At 34.8% G+C, this 23,316-nt stretch overlaps 1 protein-coding gene across 4 annotated transcripts in view; it reads left to right on the forward strand.

Moving 5' to 3' along the window:
- Positions 1–23,316, forward strand: part of EFR3A (EFR3 homolog A) — a 109,304-nt gene that overhangs the window by 18,709 nt on the left and 67,279 nt on the right. For 2 of the 4 annotated variants that reach the window (XM_004047535.5, XM_019032558.4), the window contains exons 2-3: positions 17,664–17,740; positions 21,893–22,020. In XM_004047535.5, the coding sequence (XP_004047583.1) occupies positions 17,664–17,740; positions 21,893–22,020 (205 nt within the window). Of the gene's footprint in view, positions 1–17,663; positions 17,810–21,892; positions 22,021–23,316 lie in introns of all 4 variants that reach the window. The other 2 variants (XM_019032554.4, XM_063709496.1) reach the window with 1 other exon arrangement.

A 23,316-nucleotide genomic window follows, 5' to 3' on the forward strand; every position in this document is an offset into this window, starting at 1 on the left:
TCATGCTTTCACTCTTTGTCCTTCTGTTTCAGCAGTTTGTTGGAAATTCTTAGGTTGGTTTTGGTTTCTTGTTGTCTTTACCAACTCAGTATCATAAGTTGTATTTAAAATTGTTGAACTTTCTGTTTTATAACTTACAATAGATTTTATCTCCAGGAACTTTTTTGTAATTGGAATGCATATTGACTTACTACTGAATGCTTATTACTAATAACACTTTCTATGGAGACAACAATGTTCTCCGCAGAATGAATGGTATGAGCACATGCATTGGAATGAAAACATTTGAGACTTGATTTGAAAGCTGTATTCACAGGTTTTGCTGTGAAAAATGTTATGCTTTATTGGGAAGTAATGCTGAAAAGGTGGAGATTGTGCATAGGTTCACCTCCAAGACCGGCCTGTCAATGAAGCATAAATAAATTGGGGAGATCATTATTTCGGCAAAGTATTATGTGGCTTTACTGTTTAAAATATGTTGGCATGTGTGTGTATAAAGCTAAAATAAGCCATTGATCATGTATACTTTTTAAAATAAGTGATTTGGGTTTTTGTGGGTATGCACTGAAGGAACTATCTTTTAAATTGTTTAATTGTGGATACTATATTATCTTTTCTATTCTCAATATTTGTGTGACATATAATAAAATGTTTTGTACTCATTCTTTCTAATGTGTTCATTTTGCTCTGTATAAACTTCATGGCCTTTAAAAAGGCATCTGGGAAAATGTCAGGGTGTTTTTTGTTTTTTGTTTTTTGACAAATTGGAAATGCCACATTCAGATGACTTCTTAGGAAGAATAAAATGTTGTTATTCTGAGTCTAGGTTTGAACTTTAAAGATTCATCTCGTTTTAGTATAAAGTGTTTTATTTACCAAGAACTTCAGTAGGCTTTCTTGTCACCTGAATGGCAAGTTAATTCAGAAGGAACGTATCAAAATAATAAAATGAGAAAGGTTAGGAACCAGCATTAGCTGAGTCACAATCCTCTGCTTAACCTCATTTGCCAGTGCGAACTCAGAAGAACTGCTTCTTACCAAAACATCTGTCTCTTCAGCTTTCAGTAGGAAGCAGTGTCCTTTGGCTTACAAAAGAAGTGGTAACAGAACTAAGTGAAGATGAATGAAACAGTTTGAAATTGGCATTGGTAGATTTAGTTTCTTTTTTTAAGCAATTAAAATTTAAAAGCCCGCAGCACTGTGATTGGCATTTTTGACGTTTAGCTTATGCTACTTAGTATCAGAGACTTAGTATCAGGGACTTATCAGTAAGTCCCTGATACTTACTGTAGTTGCTGTATCTTGCTAAGACCTGCTGTTTAGATATTTCTTAGGTCATAAAATGAATGCTTATTAGATTGTTTCTCGTGAGAACTAAGGACCAGTATAGAGATCATTTATTACCAAAGTATGATTATTAGCATTTTATGCCAAAGGAATTATTTCTGCATACCCCATTCAGCATTTTTATATACTGAGAAATAACATTAATAAATATCTAATTATTTGTCCTTGACTCAGCATTTTTCTTCATAGTTGTTAATATAATTAATTTTTTCACCAAGTGATTTTTTTATCCTTTGACACGTGAAAAGACTAATCATATAATTACAGTGTTTTCATCATGCTACTGCCCTACTCTAACATTTTGAGTTGTTTACAGTGCTTACAGAGTCCAGGCTTAACATCCATATATATGTACAAGGTTGTCTAAAGTTTTGAGGAGAGACAAGTATATATCGGCATTATATGCTTGTACAGCTACTGCTAACTTATCTTTCTGATTCTTCTCTAAGGCCCCAGAGCTAAATCTGCAGTTCAGCTGGGTTAGTCATTTTATTACTCCAGAACATCCTGTTTCCCTCAGCCTTTCTGGAATACTCTGTTCCCTCTGTTCATTTTCTTCCTTTCTTCAAAGGCTAGCTCAAAGCTCAGATTTCTTGAAAGGAGAAACTTGTCCTAATCAGTCCAACTCAGAAAAGTCTTTTCATCTTCTGGTCTGTAAGAAATAGTCTGTTCTACTCATTTCGTGTTCATGCTTGGCTGAGCTCGTCTTTTACATCTTCTAAGAAGCTTTTCTAGACTTCGATTTTTCTCATTTCTCTTATATTTTATTTATATTGTTTATAGGTGGGTCCTTCTATTCTTTCAAGCATGTAAGTTCTTGTTAGATAATATTTTCCATTAAGGTTTTTTTCTTTATCTTCCACAGTACCTTATATACTACTTTCAACAAAAATTAGTTAATGTTTGTTTACATTTGAGTTGGAATGTCATGTGCTTGATAGAATGATCCTTAGTCTTAGTTCCTTAGTCTAACCTCTGGTTTGAGTCTCAGGAATCTATTTACATCCAGGTTTGGTCCTTTGAGGATATCATAGACTAGTCCCTTTTTCACATGATGTCCTTTAAATATTTGAGTAATATCTGATATTTTAACATTTACTATGTGATACATCCTGTGCTAAGCATTTTGTAACTAAAATAATGAAGATTTTTGTTATGCATTATAAATTGTTCTTAGTGGCCTTCAAATACACCACAATCTGCGCAGTTAGTTAAATTCAACAGCAGTTCATTTTTGCAGAATCTGTGAAGTGGGGCAAAACGTCCTTCAATTATCAGTAAGATACCTACTTAGCTCTTGCAGGCAGGTAATGCATTGCACTCCATTTCCAATCAATAATATGTGATGAGCATCCAGAGAATTACATAAAAATGATTATGAAGAAATTATCTTGATTTGATTTGAGGACATTAAATATGAAAACACAAAAGCATAAAAATGATACAAATATACTGATATACAAATATAATGAGGAAGTTCTTAGTAATATGTTTCCTGTGGCAGAGGGAAGTAATTTTTTTTTAATAAGGTCTTCTCTCCCTGAAGACCTGATTATAATTTTTAAAAGATAACTCTTAATGCTATATTAAGTATAGTGAGTGCTTTTAGGTAAAGTTGCCTTAAATTGGGTTTTAGTAGAAAGATCTTCTACCTGTACTTTGTCCCTGATCCTGCGTTTTCCTTCACAGTTGTTAAAATAATTATCCCCCTCCCAAATTTTGCTAAGGCCTAAAACAGAACAGTAGTGTATACAATAATGAATATGCCAGGCTAATGTTGGTATTCATTGTGGCTAGATTATTTTATTTTAATGTTATTTTTTTTTTGAGTTTTAAAATAAATGCAACAAGGTCAGTAATCACACTGTCAAGGCTAAAGCCAGATCAGTCAGTGAATAAAATAGTTAAAATCTATTATAGGGTTATAGTTGATTATTAGCTTTATTGTGTTGTAAGACTAGAAAAAAAAGACTAGAAGACTAGCTTCATGTTATAAAAATTATAAACAATATACTTCAAATATTAATATGAATTGCTGTCTCAAAGGCTAATTCATTGATCAAGAAATGGAATATATTAGTCACAGTTTCAGAATGTATTATGGTGACTTTAAAAAACCATTTGTATTGTCTGATTTCAAATTTAACTTCTTTGTAAACGTCTGTGATGTACTATATAGTTAAAATTAACAGACTGAAATTGTTACTTTTTTGGATGTAAAAATAGCACATTTTAAACACCAGAACCACATCAAAAATGATGAAATTGAAGAAATAAAAAAAATTTGTATCTTCTTATTTCATGTGGTCAAAGCTTTATTGTGGCACAGTGATGCAAAATGACCTATAATGGCATATGGGGGTGCTAGATACTAAAAATTACATTTTAACATATATGTCTGCTTACTGCCAAAACTTATTTACTTTATAGCTCAGGAAACACACCTGTAAGTTGTTTTTTTTAAAAAAAATTTTGGAGGGTTTTTTTTGAGAAAGGATCTTGCTCTGTTGCTCAGGCTGGAGTGCAGTGGCATGATTGTAGCTCACTGCAACCTCAGTCTCCTGGGCTCAGGCGATCCTCCCTCCTTAGCCTCCCGAGTAACTGAGGCTATGAATGTGTGCCACCGTGTCCAGCTAGTTTTTATGATAATCAGTTTAAACTTTCTATGTACTTTAAGTGTGGGAGTCAAATGCTGTTAGTTTTCATTTTTTATTATAGCATTTTGACTATAACTGATTGCAACTTATAAAATGATTAATATTTTAGTCTAATATATTAGAGAGGACTTCTCATTTCCAAGGTTGCATTTTTCTTTCACGGAGGGGAAAGGTGTACATCATAACTGTGGACTTTCTTAGCAGTCATTTCTGGATTCCTTCTCAATGTAACATTTCACCCTGTGAGTCTTTCAAAAATGAATAAACCACAGCTCTGCCCTTGAGGAGCTTATAGACCTCTGAGAAAAATAGATCAATAAGTTATTAACCCAAATGGTAATGGTTGTGGCAGCAGAGAGTAGCACCTGCCTAGCTTTAGGTCGTGGTTAAGGACAACTTGAAGAATAATGCTGGGCTGAGGCTGGGAGGTAAGTTAGCTGAAGACAGGGACAACATGAGCAGAAGCCTGGCCTATTCTTCATACATGTTAGTTTGCCACTGCCTTTTTTTGTAGTGTGGCAGACAACATTGCCTATTTGCTCAGTATCCAAGCTATCAGATTATTAAGCAAAAGTACTAAATGCAGAGCTTTGTGGCAGTGACTGGAAATCTTCCTCTAGGTTACTGTTCCCCAAACTTGAGAACTCTGACCATTAAAGTGTTGTCACACCCTACATCAAAAAATTGCTGCATGAAAAGTTAAATATTATTATTTTAGGTGATTATTTGGTGCTAATATGATTTTAGACACAGAAGTGAACATGGGCAGCAAAGTCGGTATAGTATTACATGGTTATAAGGTGGTCATACATATACTCATATACAAAATGAAATGGTTTTTAGCAAGAGCTTTTTTTAGGAACCATAACGTGTGTGCCAATCAGTTACCAGCTATCAGTTAATTTTTTGGCATTGAGTTTATTCATTTACAATTTACAACTTCTTTTGTCTCCTCACTTACTGGAAATTGAATTATCATTTATTATTTTAGAAAAAAAACCAAAAAGTTAAAAAGTGAGAGTATAAAAAGATGAATGAGAAGAGCCCTTCCCTTATGAAACTACCCGGAAACAAGTTAAAGAACAAATATAGACGTGATGAACTGTGAAAGCCTTGCAAATTCCCATCCTTTTAGAACTTCCTGTTCATCATGATTTTGCAAGCATTGATAGTAATTCTGCAGCTATAATCTTAAAATTGTCTTCTGACAATGGAAAATAAAATCTGACAACTAGAATTTTTTGAATTTTAGTCTTTCTAGTTTGGGAACTTCTTGAAGACATACATGTTGCATTCCTGGCACTTTGCGTGTAGTTAAGTACCTTATAAACCTAATTGACTGGTTGACTAGTCATGAAATACTTAAAATGTTCTTTGAATGTCTCTCCTGGAAGAATGCTTCAAATGTGGAACTTCTGTTACTGTGTGTATTATAAGAATAAGATAGTTGCCCAATTCTTGATCCTGTTAGAAGAAATCTCTGCTTTTCTTATATGTTCGACATTAAATGCTAAATGAAAGGTGGGGTTTCTGCAGACATTATACAATTTTTTTCTTCAGATATTTATTATCAGACTTTCCTTTTGTTGTTATTCTGATCAATTATTTTATCCTTCAGCATTTACTAGAAATTATAAAATGTAATCTTAAATTCTGTATTTTAGATAGCAGACTTTTATCTTGCCAAAAGCTGATTAAAGTAGCAATAAATTAGTAAATCCTCATAAAGGAAATTTCTTATTACCTAAATAATAAGTTATAATCTTGTTGTAAACTATGTTATCAGTTTCTCCTTTTTCCATGTCAGATGTGGTCTGTGTGGTCTGGGTATTCTGAAACTGCCACTGTTGTGATTTATTTTGGTCACAATATTTAGTCCATCTTGAAATTTTAAATTACATTATTGTAAAATCATGTTTTTACTTGCATTTAAAATGTTCTTAATTTCTTTTTCTGATGTTTCCTCATTACTGGAGCATTTTTTTAAAGTCCATGTATCTTATCTGTATAATTGGTACCTTTGTAAAAAGTACAGTATTTGAAAAATTATTCTTTGCATTTTCTAACACAATCCTTTTGTAATTTTCTTTCTGTTTATTCAGAGGTCTTCTCTTTCTGCTCTTATTGTGCTGATCATCCCTTAAATGTTTTCTTTCCTCAGGATTCTCTAAGTCTCCTATTTGCCTTTAGTGATCTCAGCAGATTTGCTTTTGCTATCACTTAAATGCTTTTGGTTTTTAAATTTGTTTCTAGTTTAGATCAATTGTCTGCTACAGGATATCCCACCTTCAAGTTTATCTCAAATTTAATATGTGCAAAACAGAATTTATTCTCTCTTCTTGATATCCTCCTTTTACCCCAGAGTGTATCCTCTTGTGTTCCTTGTTGGTCAGTGACACTAGCATCCAACCAGTTGTCCAAACTTTCCTGTATCCTCGTCTTTACCTTCTATACTCAGTTGTTTCCAAGTCAGCTTCCTGCAAGTTTGCCTAGGCATTTTTCTCATGTTGCAGAACTTTATGCTTACTTTCAAATTAAAACCACATTGTTTAAACCTCTTAAGAGCCTTAATAGATGTGGCTCCCTTTGCCTGGGAATAATCTCTCCTCTTTGCCTAATTTCTACTTTTTCTTCAAGACTTAATTTAGTCATTACTTCTTGCAGAAAGGTTTGTTATCCCATTAGCTATTATCTCATAGCAACCTGTGATAGTTGTTATCACAGAGATAATTCTTTCTGTATGTGATTATCTTTTCCCACCAGACTACGAGCTACTAAATGGCCAGGGATTGTGGCCTGTATTTGTATTCCCTACATTTAGTTTAGTGCCTAGGGCATGGTAGGCTTCACTAAATGTTTGTTAAAAGAATACATGAGATTGGGTATTGTTTTTCCCAATTATGTATATTTCTGAGGCACATTTTTTTTTTTGGTTTTCAGGGGGTAGCAGTTTCACCTTTGTCCCTCTCTGAGTTGAGAACCAACTGAAATACAGAAATATAAGAGTCAGTCTGAAGCAAGTCAAAATACCAGTTTTACTACTAGTAAAGCTGGGTTGGAGAATGCATCTTGATCTTTGTCCATTATCAGTCTTTCTGTTACTTTTCCTCCAAATCTAAACTTTCCAATGATGTGTCTGAGGGACACCCCAAGTTAGCAGAGCAAACACATTGACCAAGCCTTTTGCAAGGAAGGCACATTGATTCGAACTGCCCTATAACTCCATGGAGATCATGTAAAGATACGCACTTCCAGACCCAGGTATGCTTATAAGCAGGAAGAATGAACTGCAGACTGCACATCTGAAGGAGAAACTCTTAAGAGTTTGTTTATTCATTCATTTAACAAATAGATATTGAGCTCTTACCATGTGCTGGATGGACATTGTGCAGATGGTGCAGATATAGATGTGGTGCTTATGTTTTAGAGCCTACTAGGTTCCTTTTTCCAGACTGACGAGTAAAATAAGTCACTTTTCCTCTTATAGCAGAAGTCTTCTCTAGGGAAGATAGGAACAGATGAATAGAATAGTTTATCCAAAGGTATAACCTGTTCTCTAGCCATTGCATGTAAAATAATTCCCAAGGACTGATAATTTTAAGAACACGGTGGAATGAAATACAGAGAAACATATCAGCACAATCTTAAGAGAAATTTCAAAGGTCTGGTCATGTTTTAGAAGAACGTGGAAAATTTGATCATGATAATTTCACTTTTCCTTTACTATACTTGAAATACTTGGCTTAGGATTTTAAAGACCATTTAGTCATGATTTATTTCTGACATGAGTCTGCTAAGTATTCATTTATACAAGTTACTTAGAAAATCTACTCCCTAATGAGGTCTGGTGGCAGCATTTGAAAATAATGGGGAAATTCTGGTGGTCTTAGCCACAAATACCAGCTCCCTGTTGCCAGTGATAGGTCTTTATCACATCAGCATCTCCTGTGAAGTCTTTTCTGAATGTCATAGCATTCGTTATTTTTCTCACTCATTTGGTCTCCTGGTTCTTTATAGTGCTATTTATGATTCAGTTATTGTAATATATAAGATGATCTTACGAGGTGCAGCCTATATTGTAACTTATCTATTGCATAACTTAGATAAGGACAGTTTCCCGAATACCTGAAGTACACAATAAGAAAAAGTCATATGCTAAATTCTCTACATCATTATACAAGGGGAGTGGTTCTCTAGAGCAATGGCTCCCGAATGAACGTGGGTGTGCATGAGGGCCATGGTGGGAGGGGGAGGCTTATTTTTAGAAGAATTCTGGTATGCCATCCCAGGGATTGATTCAGAAAGTCCTGGGTTGGGGGCAGGGAGTATTCACTTTTAAAAGTACTCTAGGAGATTCTTCTTCAGAGGGCTCATAGGCCACCCTTAGAGAAGCATTGTACTATGGAAACATAGTTCGCTTTGATTGTATTTATTCCAAGGCAACCTTGTACAATTAAAGAATAAATACAAACAGTAAGAGAAGATTTTTATGAATGTTGATTTTGTTAGGGAGTTAGAAGTTGTGGTAATTGTTTCTTAGAGATGTGTTAATGTTAAACGTTTGATAGACAAATCAGTATAATTAGGTATATATAGTTATACCCCAAGACTGAGGGTAAATCCAGTCATTTTCTATTGTTATTATTTTGTTTGCATGTAGCTTTGTTTTTAGTAAAGGAACTATATATTTTGTTTTCTGTAATGTTGATTTCTTACAATCTTGATATATATTAAACTGCTTAATATCAGGAACCAGTTTTATGAATATTTGCAAATTTCACAATGCCTTATATGTAGTAGACATTTTAGAAAACATTTTCATTACAAATGTTGCGTAAATGAGCTTTCTATAAAAATTGTTGCATTATTTGATACATGGTAAGTATTATTGTTATAGTTATTATATATGAAAAAAAGCCAGCTAACATCTTAGGGTTTTTCATTTGTTTTACTGGTCTTCTATGTTTCTTTTTGTCTTCATCTTTGTCTGCCCTGACTGGATTCTTGCTGCTTTTCTTCATTTTGCAGTTGTAGCTGAAAATTTGACTATTTGATACCTTTAGACATGTTCCAATACGCAGGAGAATAAGTAGGATTATCCTGGCTCCTGGTTTGCCTGGGATGGTCAAAGTTTATGCCACTGGTCCTGGCATAATTAATAATAGCACCCCCCAGCCACTCTCAAAATGCCAAATTATATAAATTCCTTTGAAGCTTGAAACCATGTAAATAAGTGATTTGCAAGTTGAGTTCTTGCCTTCACATATTCTTGCCACAATCCCATTTTTTGTTGTACTAATGTTATTGGTTCTTTCTGTATTTTGATTTCTAATTGTGAGCATTTTTGAGACCCCCTAATTTGAGGTGTCTTTATTTTTTATGAGAATTTTTCTGTTTCGTATGTGGAATTTTTAATTTACCTTAATAGTATTTTTAAACTATAGAAGATTTTAGTTGTCTCAAAATAATTTGTTCTTTTAAAATGGTTTAGAAATGAGTGACAGACAGTTCCTGGGCCATTAGCTTATGTTCAAGCATTGATGTAACAAAAGCAGTTTTCAAAAAGACATTTAACAATGTTCCTTGGTGTTCCATGAATATTTATTCAGGTTGTTAAAAGTCCTTTACAGGAAATATTTAGCTTATAAATAGGCTAATAAAAGGGAAGCTGTAAGTTCAGTTTCTTTTGTCCTCTCGGTATTAAAGGAAGCTGTTACCAGAAACACAGATCTCAGTTTTTAAGGTAAAATACTCCTATACATGTTAGCTAGCTTTGTTACTTTGTGTATTTACCAAGATTTTCTCTAAGACATGGAAGTAAGTTCCTATAGAAAGCTCCAAAGATATTGATTGATTGGTTGAAATACACTCTATAAATGGAAACTGTCTCCATAATGACTTTACCAATTGTTTCCCTACAAATATAGGGAAACACTTTATTTTTGCCAACAAGTGCTTTTGTTAGAGTGCATTTTAGCAGGACTCTTAGAACATGTTAGTTCCATTATAAATTGTGGATAGTCTGATTTGCCTTATGCCTTTCCTCTGTTTTTCTCCCTCTTAATCACGATCCCTAACATTTGTCTTAGACCACTACATAATTACTACACTCCTCTAAAACATATTAATTAGCAAAGTAAATTTCAATGTGATAGTACCATGGTTTGCATTAAAGAAGAAAGTCACTGCTTACATCTTTTTAAAAAAAGAGTTACAACAATGAAAATGTTCTTTTTTTAATTCTAAGAGTACTACTGACATTGTAGAAGACATTAGCCAATCTTTTATATATTAAAAAAGGGAATCACATACTGTTTCAGTTTTTATTTTTGCATCATTTGATTACTTACCTCTGTAGATTGGGACACCGGGGCGGTATAGTCTTCTTGCCAAGACTCTTCCCCCTGAGCACATTGAAGATGGTCAGTGACATGTAGGGTCCAGGTACATGGTCTTGAAAATAGGAATGAACCATGCAGTGTTGTACAGTGGTGGGGCAGAGGTATGAGTACTTTTCTCTCCTGGTTGCAGCTCTGGTTTCTCTTTCATCCATTGGGTTGTTTCCTATTTTGCAAACTAAGCCAGGATCAGATGAAATGAAAAGGGAATGATATTATCTGATTTTAATATTTGTGTTAATTTTTTTTCAAATGATGATTCTAGAAGCTTTTCGAATGAAATCTCTCAGAATAATATTTTCCAAAAGCTGGGATTATTCTGTATTTTATTGCTCTTGTCTTTGTGTAACTCTGCTGAGTAATATTTAATTTTTTTCCAATAAATATGATAATATACAGTAAAGTTAAATTGAAGTGTAAGTCTACAACATGATTACTAATAAGTAGGATAATGTCTAAAATTAAAACTTTTTAAATTAAAAATTGTAATAGTGGGAAAAAATCAGATATAAAGTATAAACCAGTTAATTGCCTCAGGAAAAAAAGGTGCTGTTTTTTTTTTTCTACAGTTCCCCAGATTTGTTTGGAGAAGTGTACAAGAGTTTTGTCTGTGTTATGCCTATTATAGAGCAAAGTATTGCAATGTAAGGAGAAGACCATCTTTTAAAACAGAATTGGAGCTTTAATTCTATTTATTGCTTTGTTGTCCTCTTTTCCGTAAGGTTTATGTGCCTAGGAATTAAAAACAAGTAGTGAAATTGAGAATGAAAGGAGAGAAGGTATACGATTATACGTGGAAAGAATCATGTAATAAAATACTCCTCTAATGGATTAAAATCCTTTTAAAAGGAACACTTTTCTGAAGATAAGATTATTTCGTTCCCTTTCTTTTGACCCCATATCTAATTAGTCACCAGACTCTTTTCATGTTTTCCCACTTTTCTTTCAAAGCTCTGGGACACTAGAATATGCATTTTGTTTTTCCCATGTGCCATCCTGCCTAGTGTTGCTTGCGTTGTTCCATTTGATTACAGTTGTCCTTCACTGTCTCTAGTTTATTCCTGTAGTTCAGTCTTACTCGTTCTTCACGGGAGTCCTCAGTATCCAGTTCAAGTTCCATGTCCTTGGTAAAACCTCTTTTCACTTTAGCCGCAAGTTGTTTTCTCTCTCCTCTGAACCTCTGTGGTGCTTACAGCTGTGCGGTCTATTTGACATTGGAGAGCCTTTGTCCTAAAATGTCCAAATTTTGTTTTAAAACTTAATTTTTAAACTTTGTCTTTTAAAGTATGTAGTCACCTTTTTAAGTCCTTGTAGTTGTCATTTGTAGCATAGTGTGCTAAAATAACACCTATATTACAGGCTTTATAGATAATACATGTGTGTATGTGTGTATATATATAAAAATACAGAATTATATATAATATGTGTGTGTGTGTGTGTATTGCTCTTTGGGTAGCTCTGTTGAGTAATATTTAATTTTTTTCTGATAAGTATGATAATATGCAGTACACAGACATATTTAGCTTTACTGCGTATTACATATATGTGTATATACACACACATACACACATATTATATGTAAATTGTTTTGGTACCTGGAAAGGATATGTGTGAGTGTAACTGTAATATTGCTAAATATTTTTGATTGTATGAAGTAAATGTCTTGTTCTGACATCAACTGAATGAGTAACTTGACTTTTAATTTTAACCTTGGAGGGAATATATGTGAGGCAGACTCTTTTAAAGGGTTTTGGACACCACAGAGCTAGAGTTCTTGAAGTGGTTAATTTTAAAATTCTTCTAATAGAAAGTCTGTCTCTTTTCACCTTGATTACTGGTGGACTCTGCTAGACCTAAAAATAAAGCATGAATTGTTCAAAGTGATTCATTTGACATTGTCATCTGTTTGTTGGAAAAATCTTATCATTCTGGCACTTATTTAGTGTTTTATGGTGGACAGTGTACTTTATTGATTTTTATAGCGTATAGGAGCAGATGTTAAACTCACTTTATATTTTGTTTCCTTATTTATTTAGGAAAAAGCATTTTTATAAATGTCTGCTTTATGCCTGACATGCATAACAATGAGTAAGATACATGGGCTTTGCATTTGAGGAATTCATATTCTGGTGGTGAAGACAGACACATATATGTAAATAAGAGCAGTAGATTGTTACAGGTGCTGTGATAGAAATATATAATGAGGGCATGAAGGACCAAAATCCAGTAATCGTAGGCACTGTCATTTAAAAGTACGAAATCTAGTGAGCCATACATATGTCAGTGAATTTCTATTATGTTACATGTGAGAATTAAATGAGAGAATTGCTACATAGAAGGTGTAGATACTATTATTGTATGCTTTTATAGATTATGAAACAAACTTAATTCAAAGCCATACAGTCAGTTTCCATAATATTAATACAATCTAAACATTCTTCATCTCCAGTGACAGTGTTACTAACTTAGCATTTTTGTTTTGGAGGATAGCTTTATCCCAAGTAGCCAGTGGCATGGTGGCAGTTAGTGGTGGAGACATCAATATTTCCAGTTAAATTATCATTGAATAATATAGTCCCTTGAAAGTGGAAGTTGCTTATTTTTAAAGGGGTCTTTTTTTTTTTTTAATGATCCACGTCCCCAAATTTATAGAGTTGCATAGGAAAGCAAATGTTATCACAAACCAGAAGTACTCAGTGGTCAACCAACCACTTACAATATTGGTTCCCAGTATTCAGAATTCTCCTAGTACCTTTGAGTGCCTGCGTGCCTAATCCATACTATCAGTTTCACCTTGAGTTTCTCTATGCAGCTGCTCAAGTCCTTCTATGAATGCCTCTCTGAGACAGGATGGATTGGAAATTAGCTCTAATACCTCATTATTGAAGGAGGAGGATGTTTCCTCTTCTAGAGGTCGATTGGCATCACTACTGTTTAGGGACTAAGAGGCATTGCTGAATCTATATGAGAATGATGTTAGGGGAGCAAAGGAGAAGAATTTTCTTGCAGTGTTGAGTAGATAAAACAAACTGCTTGCTTCTTCTACTATACTGTCACAACACTTGAACGCTTCTGTGAACAAATGTGTGGGAGATTTTCCCCAAGCACCGAGCCAGCAATTCCCCAGCTGGGTGTCCTCTAACATAATTCAGTTCTTAGCAATATTTACCTGGAGGTAGTGTCACAACCCACAGGTTGAGGGCTCTGTCCCACAGGACTGCCTCCCCCCGCCCTCCTCCCCCGCAGCACACACACACAGTCACATACACACACACATGCTCTCTCTGTCTCTCTGTCTCTGTCTCTCTCTCTCAGGGTGCCAGTTGGAAGCCCCAGGTTGTTTTACCTGTGCTTCTGCCAGCTATAAATTAGGATTCCCACACTCCCTCCTTGGGCTCAGCTAATTTGCTAGAGTGGCTCACAGAACTTAGGGAAATACTTTACTTACATTTACCAGTTTATTATAAAGGCTATTAGGAAGGAGACAGATGAACAGCCAGATGGAAAAGATGCATAGGTCCAAGTATGGGAGAAGGAGTGAGGAGCTTCCATATATATTTGCTCCAGGTAAGTCACCCTCCGGAAACTTCCATGTGTCCAGCCACCTGGAAGCCCATCCACACCCAGTCCTTTTGGGTTTTTTTATAGAGGCTTCACTATAAAGGCACGATTGATTAAATCATTGGCCACCTGTAACCAACTTAACTATCAGCCCCTCCCACATCCTTAGAGGTTAGGGGTTGTGGCTGAAAGTCACCATCCTCTGGTCATGCCTTGGTCTTTACTGTGACTAACCCACACCAGAAGCTATCCTTGAGCCTCCAGCCATCAGTCAACTTATTAGTATACACAATGACACTTGGCACTTTGGAGAACCTAAGACTATCAGAAGCTATTTGTTAGGAAATGGGAAGACCAAATATATATTTCACAATATCACAGATGTCTTTAAAGAAATGTTACTTCAGGAGTATGTAAAATTTACTCATAAAAAAAGAGCTTATTAAGTGTTTAGGTGGCTTCTACACTCCAGGCACTTTTTATATATTATTAATTTAGTACCCTTAACTGTGAGAAGTAGGTAGTAGGATTTTCCTGTTCACTGACTAAGGCTCAGAGAGCTGTATTGAATAGATTACTTCTGAGCTTATGTGTACACTACTATAATATTCAGCCTGGCACTTTTTTGGTTATAATTTATCCACTGTGTCTGAATTCTATTTTCCCAAAGTTATCCCACTTGAGCCTTCCTATTTCATATTCTCCTAGTGTATCATAATCAGAGTTCTGAATTCCACATGCTGTAGGAGGAGAATAGTGGATAGTTTTCTCTTTTATGTGCTGGAATTAATTTATTTTTACTGATAATAGTATTTATTGAATATTTCCTAGGTGACAAACACCGCAAAGGTACTAGACATACAATTGGGGAAAAGAACTGCAATATAGAATTAAATTTAAAGGAAGAATTTATATTGCTAAGACTTGCCAGTTGTTGGAGACTTTCTAGTTGTTGGAGACTTTCTGTGATATGTTCATCTCCCTCTTTTTTTTTTTTTCTTTTGGGAAAGAGGAAGTTGGGAAGAGGTCAAAAATATATTAGTTTTGGGACCCAAGTGAGTTTGTTGGAAGGGATCAGAAGCTAGGATAAGGAGGAACTAAAGGAATGCTTTAAGGAAAGGGGGTGTAAGTAGGCTTGCTTTCTTATTTAACCTGTATGAAAAACCTACTTTTATTAAGCTAGCAATATAAGTACTTTAATAGTATCTTATTTAAGCTAGTTGGCTTTGCTAGCAGAACTTGATATGGATATTATCAAGTTCTTGATAGCTTTATATTTGATGTCAATGACAAGTTAGGTAAGTTACAGTACTTCTGTGCCCTCTGCTAATTAATTAGAAGTAAAGTGAACTAGGCACTTCCTGAACAGTAGGTAAAAGGATCTACAGTCAGAAAGATCGACTAGAAAATAGTCTGATACAACATGAAGGACTATGTTCAGGTACCTGCAGCTGAACTCGAAAAGCCTTATGAATTTACTTCAACAAGGGAGTCACCTACATTTCTATACTTGAGTAGGTCCAATGATTTTATTTTACTTGTTCTTCTGATATTTATAAGTGGAATATTCGTATTTATTTAAAAGTCTATATAGTAATTTCTTTTGTGATTATTATTGCCAGTTATTTCAACCTTACATTGTCTTTGATATAATTTTATAAAAACCTGAAATTGTAAATGAAAAATTTTAACCTATATGCCTTCTTTATAGTGGGTAGTTTTTTATTTTTAGTAAGTGGTCAAAAAGGTGTTTTTGTTTTGTGTTGGGCCTTCCTGAGAAACTCACTGTGATCATTTATTTCCCTATATGGCAATGCATCCCTCATCTGTTAGGCACACACATTTCTGCAATTATGTTCATTGGTCATGATTTATAGAAAGCTAAAATATTTAAAGTAATTTAGAAATTTGCTGGTACTTGAGTTTAGTGTGGCAGTTACTCTTTGAAGTCATCAGGTCTGGGTTGGAATTGCAGTTCCTCAGATCCTCCCCAGCTGGGTGTTACTGGACAAAATTGGCCTCTCTAAGCTGGTTTCCTCATTTATCCAGTGGAGATGATCATAACCCTCAGAGAGTTACGATAGGAGTGAGTGAATAATATTGTAACATCCTTAGTACAGTGCTGCACACGTCATCTTCAGAAAATGGTAATTGTCCCTCCTGCTGTTGATATAGTTATGGTTGTGAACCATATGTAAAATTTATTGTGATTTTTAAATTATGGGCTTACAACAAAGATTTTTATGCTATTGGGAATCCTATCTTAAGGGTCCTTGATCATCATCTGCTTACCCTGATTGTAATACTCCTCTTACTGCATTACTAATAATAGCTACCATTTTATTGAGTGCTTGCTTAATAAGAGCTTTATATACAATTTTATTTAATTCTTATTATTATGAAGACGGCATTATTACATCTATTTTTACTGATGGGGAAACTTGTGTGTAGTAAGACAAAGTAACGCACCCAGCCCAGCTGGACGGAGGGAGACTGATTCACTTCAGATCTGTCTGTTCCAAAACCCATGTTCTTTAACCCATGGCTGTCCACTAGACACTTCACCATTTGCTTATCTGTCTCTCCTGGTAAACCTAAGCTTCCCAAAAGTGGGAACTGGACATTGTTTGCATTCCAAGGTTACATTTATATTTCAAGCTCTTTTAAACTAAAAGCAGTGTATAGTGTATAACATCAGAAATGTTAATGTAAGTGAAACTTAATAGCTTATTAAGAATCTTTCTTATTGTAAATAACAAAATTTCCCATTCTTACAGAAAACTTGAAACATTAGGACTTGTTTTTTAGACGTATGGCTAGTCTGTGCCATGCTAACAATTTGAATTTACTATATTTGGCTTTGCATTAGTGTTCACTAAGTACTCACTTAATCTTCTTTTCAGGTTATAAGCTTCTTTCATCATTGCAATACAGGACCTGGCTCAGTGCTTGTGTGCTTAATACATATTTGATTTTAATTTATTTTAGTGTCAGTATTAATGTTGATCTAAAGTATTTTTAGATTATTTCAGTTGTTTGGGATTCATCATTGAGCAAAACAATGATCCCTGCCTTCATCTGAGTTTGTCCTGGTGAGGGGGCACAGATGAGGACCAGTAAACACAATAGAAAGTTTATTTAATGTGGTAGGTGATAAGTGCTACGGGAAAAAGAAGGTAGAGCAGGGTAAGGGTGGTCAGAGAGGCGTAGATGAAGAATTGAAGAAGGTGACAGAGTTATTATAGCTGTTAGTAGATACTTGGGCATGCCCCAGGCAGAGGGAACAGTGAGAGTTAAGATCCAAAGGAGGGGGTCTAGCTGGTTAGAATTAGCAGGGAGACCACTGTGGCTTGAGTGGAGTGGATTGCAACAGGTGGGTGGGGGTATGCCAGAGTTGCGGGCAGATGACATCAGAAAGGAGGTAAAGGGGGCACGGATGATGTTTTCACTTTGTCAGATGAATTTGGCAGGATGTGTATGCATGTTACATAAAAATTCTTAGAAGCTGTGTGTCTTTGGAGTAAGGATAAGAAATTTAACTTTGTCTTTTCTTAATCACTGATTACATTTGTATGTCTTTATTTGTGACAGTTTGAACTTTGTATTTTATATAGCCCATTAATATTCAGAAACTTGAATTTCCAGGCCAGTTTACAATATTAATAATATCTGTATTTCTTGATTTTTTTTTTTTAAACAGGAGTATGCTGCTGCTGTTCCGCTTTGCGTCCTCGCTACAAACGCCTGGTGGACAACATATTCCCTGAAGATCCAAAAGTAATTTGATCTACATCTACTGATCCTTCTCTTTGCTGACCCATTCTGCCCCCCGCTGACCTCCTTAAGGTTTCCCTAATTTCATTTCTCTACTTTTACCCTTACATCTCATCATTTATACTACTTTTTTTATACTTTTCTTTTTTTTACTCTTAAATGGCCCATGCTTGCTTGTCTAGTTTTCAGATCCTTTTAGTAGATTAGGCACAAATCTAGAAAAATGGACAGTTGATGTTATTTTATAGTTTATATAGTGTCTAAGTAACACTGTCTCATTAATTTATGTTCATTAATTTATGAACCAGTGCCAGATTATTTAAACTAAGTGCTCACGATACCACTGTGAACAGAGAGGTTTTCTGCTCTCATTATGCACATATATAAGTAAATTGGTAATTACAATTTCTTGTAAAAAAAAAAAATGTTGTACTAGACAAGTGAAGTATGGGCTGCTCCTGGAGAAGATAGGAGTGATACCCAATTTGGGTTGAGGAGAAGAAAGCCTGGAGGAAATAAAATCTAAGCTAAGATCCAAAGAATAAATAGGGATTGACCACACAGTTTTTAGAAGAGAACTGAGAGGTAAAGAAAGATTGTTTCAGGCAGAGTTTTTCTTTTTACTTAAATACTATTTAATTTTTTTATAACAATTATTTTATTTATGAAGATTACTGGTTTCAAAGCAACTGGTTGGGGTGATTTTGTTTCACATTGCCTCAACCTTTCTAAGACTTCTGTAGTCTCCTGTTAAATGAATAGGAACAAAAAAAAAGTTACATGGCTTTTGACTTCCAAAATTTGCTTTATTTTAAAATGTAACAAACTGTATAAAGCTTTTGGTTATCTTAATATTAACTTAATGTTGATATATCTTATTTTTAACCAAATCTGTTTAAACATTCAGTTATGTAGAGGAGGTTAATCAATTAAATATTATTGGCTGCCAGATACCCTGGAAAATTTGTGGCATATTAAAAACCCTAAGATACGGTACTGCCTTGAAGGACCTTTCCATCCAGTAACTGACATAAAGCAGAAACATACTAAATATGAAATTACAGTGCATAAATCAGTAAGTAAAATGCTAAGTAAATCAGGTGGAAACTTTTTGCCTCTAAAGCAGGGAGGTATCACTGTGGGTTGGGAACCTCTGGGAAGCATTCACAGAGGAAATGAGATTTGCTGAGCTTTGAAGTATGTATACCATCTGGAGAGGTAGACAAGATTAGTCTCTTTATTGCAAGTGAGGGGAAAGAGAAAAGACATGGGAAAGCAAGACATATATTTGAAGCCTAGAGCAAGTTATCCATCAGACTTCAAGCGAAGGTTTATATAACCTAATTGTAGAGTGTAAGGGTGGTAATCATGTTGACCATGATTTCTCATTTGAAATTTCAGATGTTATCAATTAGTAGACTGAATATCCAAATAATTATTTTCCTGAGAAGTCTGGGACATATGGTTACTGAAGGTAAGGTGGAGGCCAGATTTTAGAGGATTGTGAATGACAAGGAAGGCCTCTACTTTAGTCACTTTAACTTGTAGGCAGTGGGGGAGCTTTGAACACTTGATCATTGAAATGACCATAGGTAAATTAGAGAAAGAATCCTTATTTTTGCCAAGGATTTATATAAGATTTGTTTAAATAGCAATCTTTAAAATAAGATTTTTAAAAAGGAAAAGATCTACATGAACCTTGAATATATATGGCAAACATTACTCAACTTGCCATATTTCTTATTTTTAATTTATTAAAACAAACAAATCTTGTGATATGTCCATAATGGGTCAGACAGTAGGTACCCAAATGCAGAAGCAGATGTCATAGTCCCTGCCTTGAAAGAGAAATCTAGTAAGGGGGACAGATAAACAGTTTCTTAAAATTAGTAGCCAGATGATCTTGGGCAAGTCCCTTGTTTTCTCATCATGTAATGGAAGTAATAAGTAGTACCAATCTCATAAGGTTCTCATGAGGACTAAATGAGTTAATGCAGCTCTTTACTCACTGTTGCTTTCCTAATGTCTGTCATTGTGCCTGGCATATAGTTGGCACTCAATATCTGTTTAATGAATGAAAAGATAATCTGATAAAATATAATAGTGGAGGTAAGTACTGTGAGGTAAAAGAACATGTAGTTGGAACATCTCACCCAAACTTGGAGCGGGGGCTGTTGGGAGGATGCAACACAGTATTGGAGGAAGCTAAGACCTAAAGGATGAGTAGGAATTATCCAGGTGAACTGGAGAAGGGTTCCTGGGCAAAGAGAAGAGTTGAGTGAAAGAAGTCTTGCACAAAGTATATGATTTGTAAACTGTATGATTCTATTTATGTCAGATGCATGCTGATTCATAGTGATAAAAAGCAGAGCAGTGGTTGCCTGAAGAGGGAGAGATGGCCTGCAAAGGACATGGGGAATCTTTTGTAAATGTTGAAAATGTTCTGTACATGTTGAACATCCCTAATCCAAAAACCTGAAATCTGAAATGCTCTGAAATCCAAAACTTTTTGAGCACTGACATGATACTCAAAGGAAATGCTCACTGGAGCATTTTGGATTTTGAATTTTTGGATTAGGGATATCTCAGTAGTTAAGTATCTGCAAATATTCCAAAATCTGAAAAAATAGCCAAAGTTGAAACACTTCTGATCCCAAGCATTTTGGATGAGGTATCCTCAACCTGTATCTTATTTTTAGCAGTGTCTTCACAGATGTATGCAACTGTCACATTTCCAATTATATACCATAAGTCATTGCAGTTATTTATATATAGATTATTCCTCAATAAAATTAGTAAGGGATTAAAAATATAGGAGAGACACAATTGTATTTCAATGATGATGTGGAGGAACTGATACAGAGGGAGAGGTCAAAGAACCAGGAATAAGAGGGGCTAACCGATGGAGCCAGATCATGGAACTGTGTGTGGAAGAGAGCCAGAGCAGAGGCAAACCAATTCCTCCTAGACAGAAAAACTAGATTGCTTCACTTTGCCTAGGGCAGGGTTTCTCAACTTAGGTTCATTTGACATTTTGGTCCAGATAATTACTTACTTTTGGGGGCTATTTTGTGCATTGTGAGATATTTAGAAACATCCCTGGCCTCTACCTACTAGATCCCAGTACCCACCTTCACCCATCTATGACAACCCATAATCCCTTTAGACATTGCCCTGGAGGGGCTCAGTTACCCCTGCTTAAGATCTACTGGCCTAGCAGGCACTGAGAAAGCAGGGATGTTTTGCCAGTAAATACTAATCTGATGGCTTCCACCTTCTCTGGGAAAGAGAAGAGCTCATTTGCTGTCTGAGAGAGGAGAGAGGCACCAAAGTAGCAAGTTTGAGGAAAACGGAGTAGGTACAAAATATGAGGGGGTGACTCAACTAGGGAAACAGCAGAATAGCCAAAGAACATTGAGGGACCAGTTGAAGGTGAAAACACACATCTACACAATTTTTGTTGCAGATTCACTGTCTAACATAGTTTCCCTTTCTCCCTTCTCACCTATTCCAATATTCCTAAGCAACACTTACTTGGGTTATATATGGCCAAGAAACTTACGTGGTAATTGGGGAGAATTTATGCACCTGTTGCACATCATCTTTTAAAAGGCAGAGACAAATGACCGTTTTATAATCCCATATCAGGGACCTGTTGTTGCTTTTTAAATATGTTGAATAAGTATAGATTCTACAGCTCTGAATACTTTCTTGTTTATTAATTACAACAAAAACTTATAATGATATCACTGACTTCTGAATCGTTAAAAAAGCCATATGTTGACTATCGTATAAGTAAATGAGTAAAACAGGCTTAATAACATTTCACATACAAATTTTGTTTGAAATCTTTTTACATCTATATCCCATTCCCTATGTACTACAGATAATTGAGCTATGTCTCTATAAAGGAAGATGTTAGAGTCTAATTTACTGTTTGTGCTTTGCATAAATGGGGCATTGTAAAAAATTTTTTGAAAGTTCTATGTATCCATCATGGTGAATGTTAGCACTAAGGAGGTTATGTGCAGAAGGGTTCTACATAAATATCGTTTAATCCCCAATCCAAAAAGGGAAATTGTAAAGCAGGCAACACTTAAAGATATAATAAGCATGAAAATATAGATAATCTATTTATCTTGTTATTGTTTTTAGGATGGCCTTGTGAAAGCTGATATGGAGAAATTGACATTTTATGCAGTATCTGCTCCAGAGAAACTGGATCGAATTGGTTCTTACCTGGCAGAAAGGTTGAGCAGGGATGTTGTCAGACATCGTTCTGGGTAAGGAAACTAATGGCTGCTAAAATAGTATCTTTGGAAAATTCTTTCTAGACTTTTAAATCATTCTATAGATTATTTTGCCATTTAGTGAGACAAAGATAATATATAGAGGATAAAACATTATAATATTATACAAAGAAATGTATAATACTCCAATAGATGCTCTGGCTTTTATTACTTTCCTGGCGGTCAGGTTTTGTGAGTAGACTATGTTAGTTAACTGAGTTACTTTTTGCTTGTGTCTGTTGATTTTTGAGTCTTTTCTAATGGGAAATAGTAGAAATTGACTCGCTTAGTCTATCAGTGCAATACTGTAATTTAAAAATCAGTCTCTAAATTGAAAACAAACAGAAAGATCCTGTTAACCAGATGATTTTTTTTCACACAGCTTCAGTTTTACCTCTCGGAGGAGTAATAAGAGACAACCGTGTTAGGCTTAGATATCAAGGCCCAGGAAATTCAAGCATGCTGATTTGGAACTGTGCTAGCTATACTCTTACTGATAAATAGAAGTCTACCATCCTACTGTATTCTCTGTGCTCGAACAATAATAACTTTGCAATTTGGATTATAAATACTTTTTCATTCTGTCATTTTATGATCCAAGTTTATTGGAGTATTCTATTCTCCAAGTGATATATTAGCTTTCTGTACCTTTGCGTTGTTACCACTTAGAACATTTTAGTAAGTGATGGCACACATAGCTTTATGGTTGATTGTTGAAGGAAAAGTATCCAAAGACTGAATTTTAATTTTGTTTTAGATTTACCCTTTAAAAATTGATACATAATATTTTACATATTTATGGAGTACCTGTGAGTATTTGTCACATGTACAGAATGTGTAAAGATCGAGTCAGGGTATCTGGGCTATCCATCACCTCAATTTATTTATCATTTCTGTGTGTTGGGAACATTTCAAGTCCGTTTCTAGCTACTCTGAGATATATAGTACATTGTTGCTAACTTTAGTCACCCTACTGTGCTGTTGAACATTAGAACTTATTTCTTTTATCTAATTTTGTAAGTTTGTATTCATTAACCAACGTCTCTTCATCCCTCCATACCCTGCCCTCGCAACCGCACTTACATGCCCTTCCTATCCTCTGGTATCTGTCTGAATTTTAAGTGCAAGATGTAAAATCTAATGAATTGTAAAGTAATATTTATGAGATTTTTAAAATAATATTATGTTGCTGATAGTGTTTTATCTACTCATTTAGACATGTAAGTAGATTATATTGGAAATTGTCACATTAATAATTATTTTGGGTCAGATACAAGTAAATATGGTTAA

Source organism: Gorilla gorilla, chromosome 7 (genome assembly GCF_029281585.2).
Source record: "Gorilla gorilla gorilla isolate KB3781 chromosome 7, NHGRI_mGorGor1-v2.1_pri, whole genome shotgun sequence".
Taxonomy (NCBI): Eukaryota; Metazoa; Chordata; class Mammalia; order Primates; family Hominidae; genus Gorilla; species Gorilla gorilla.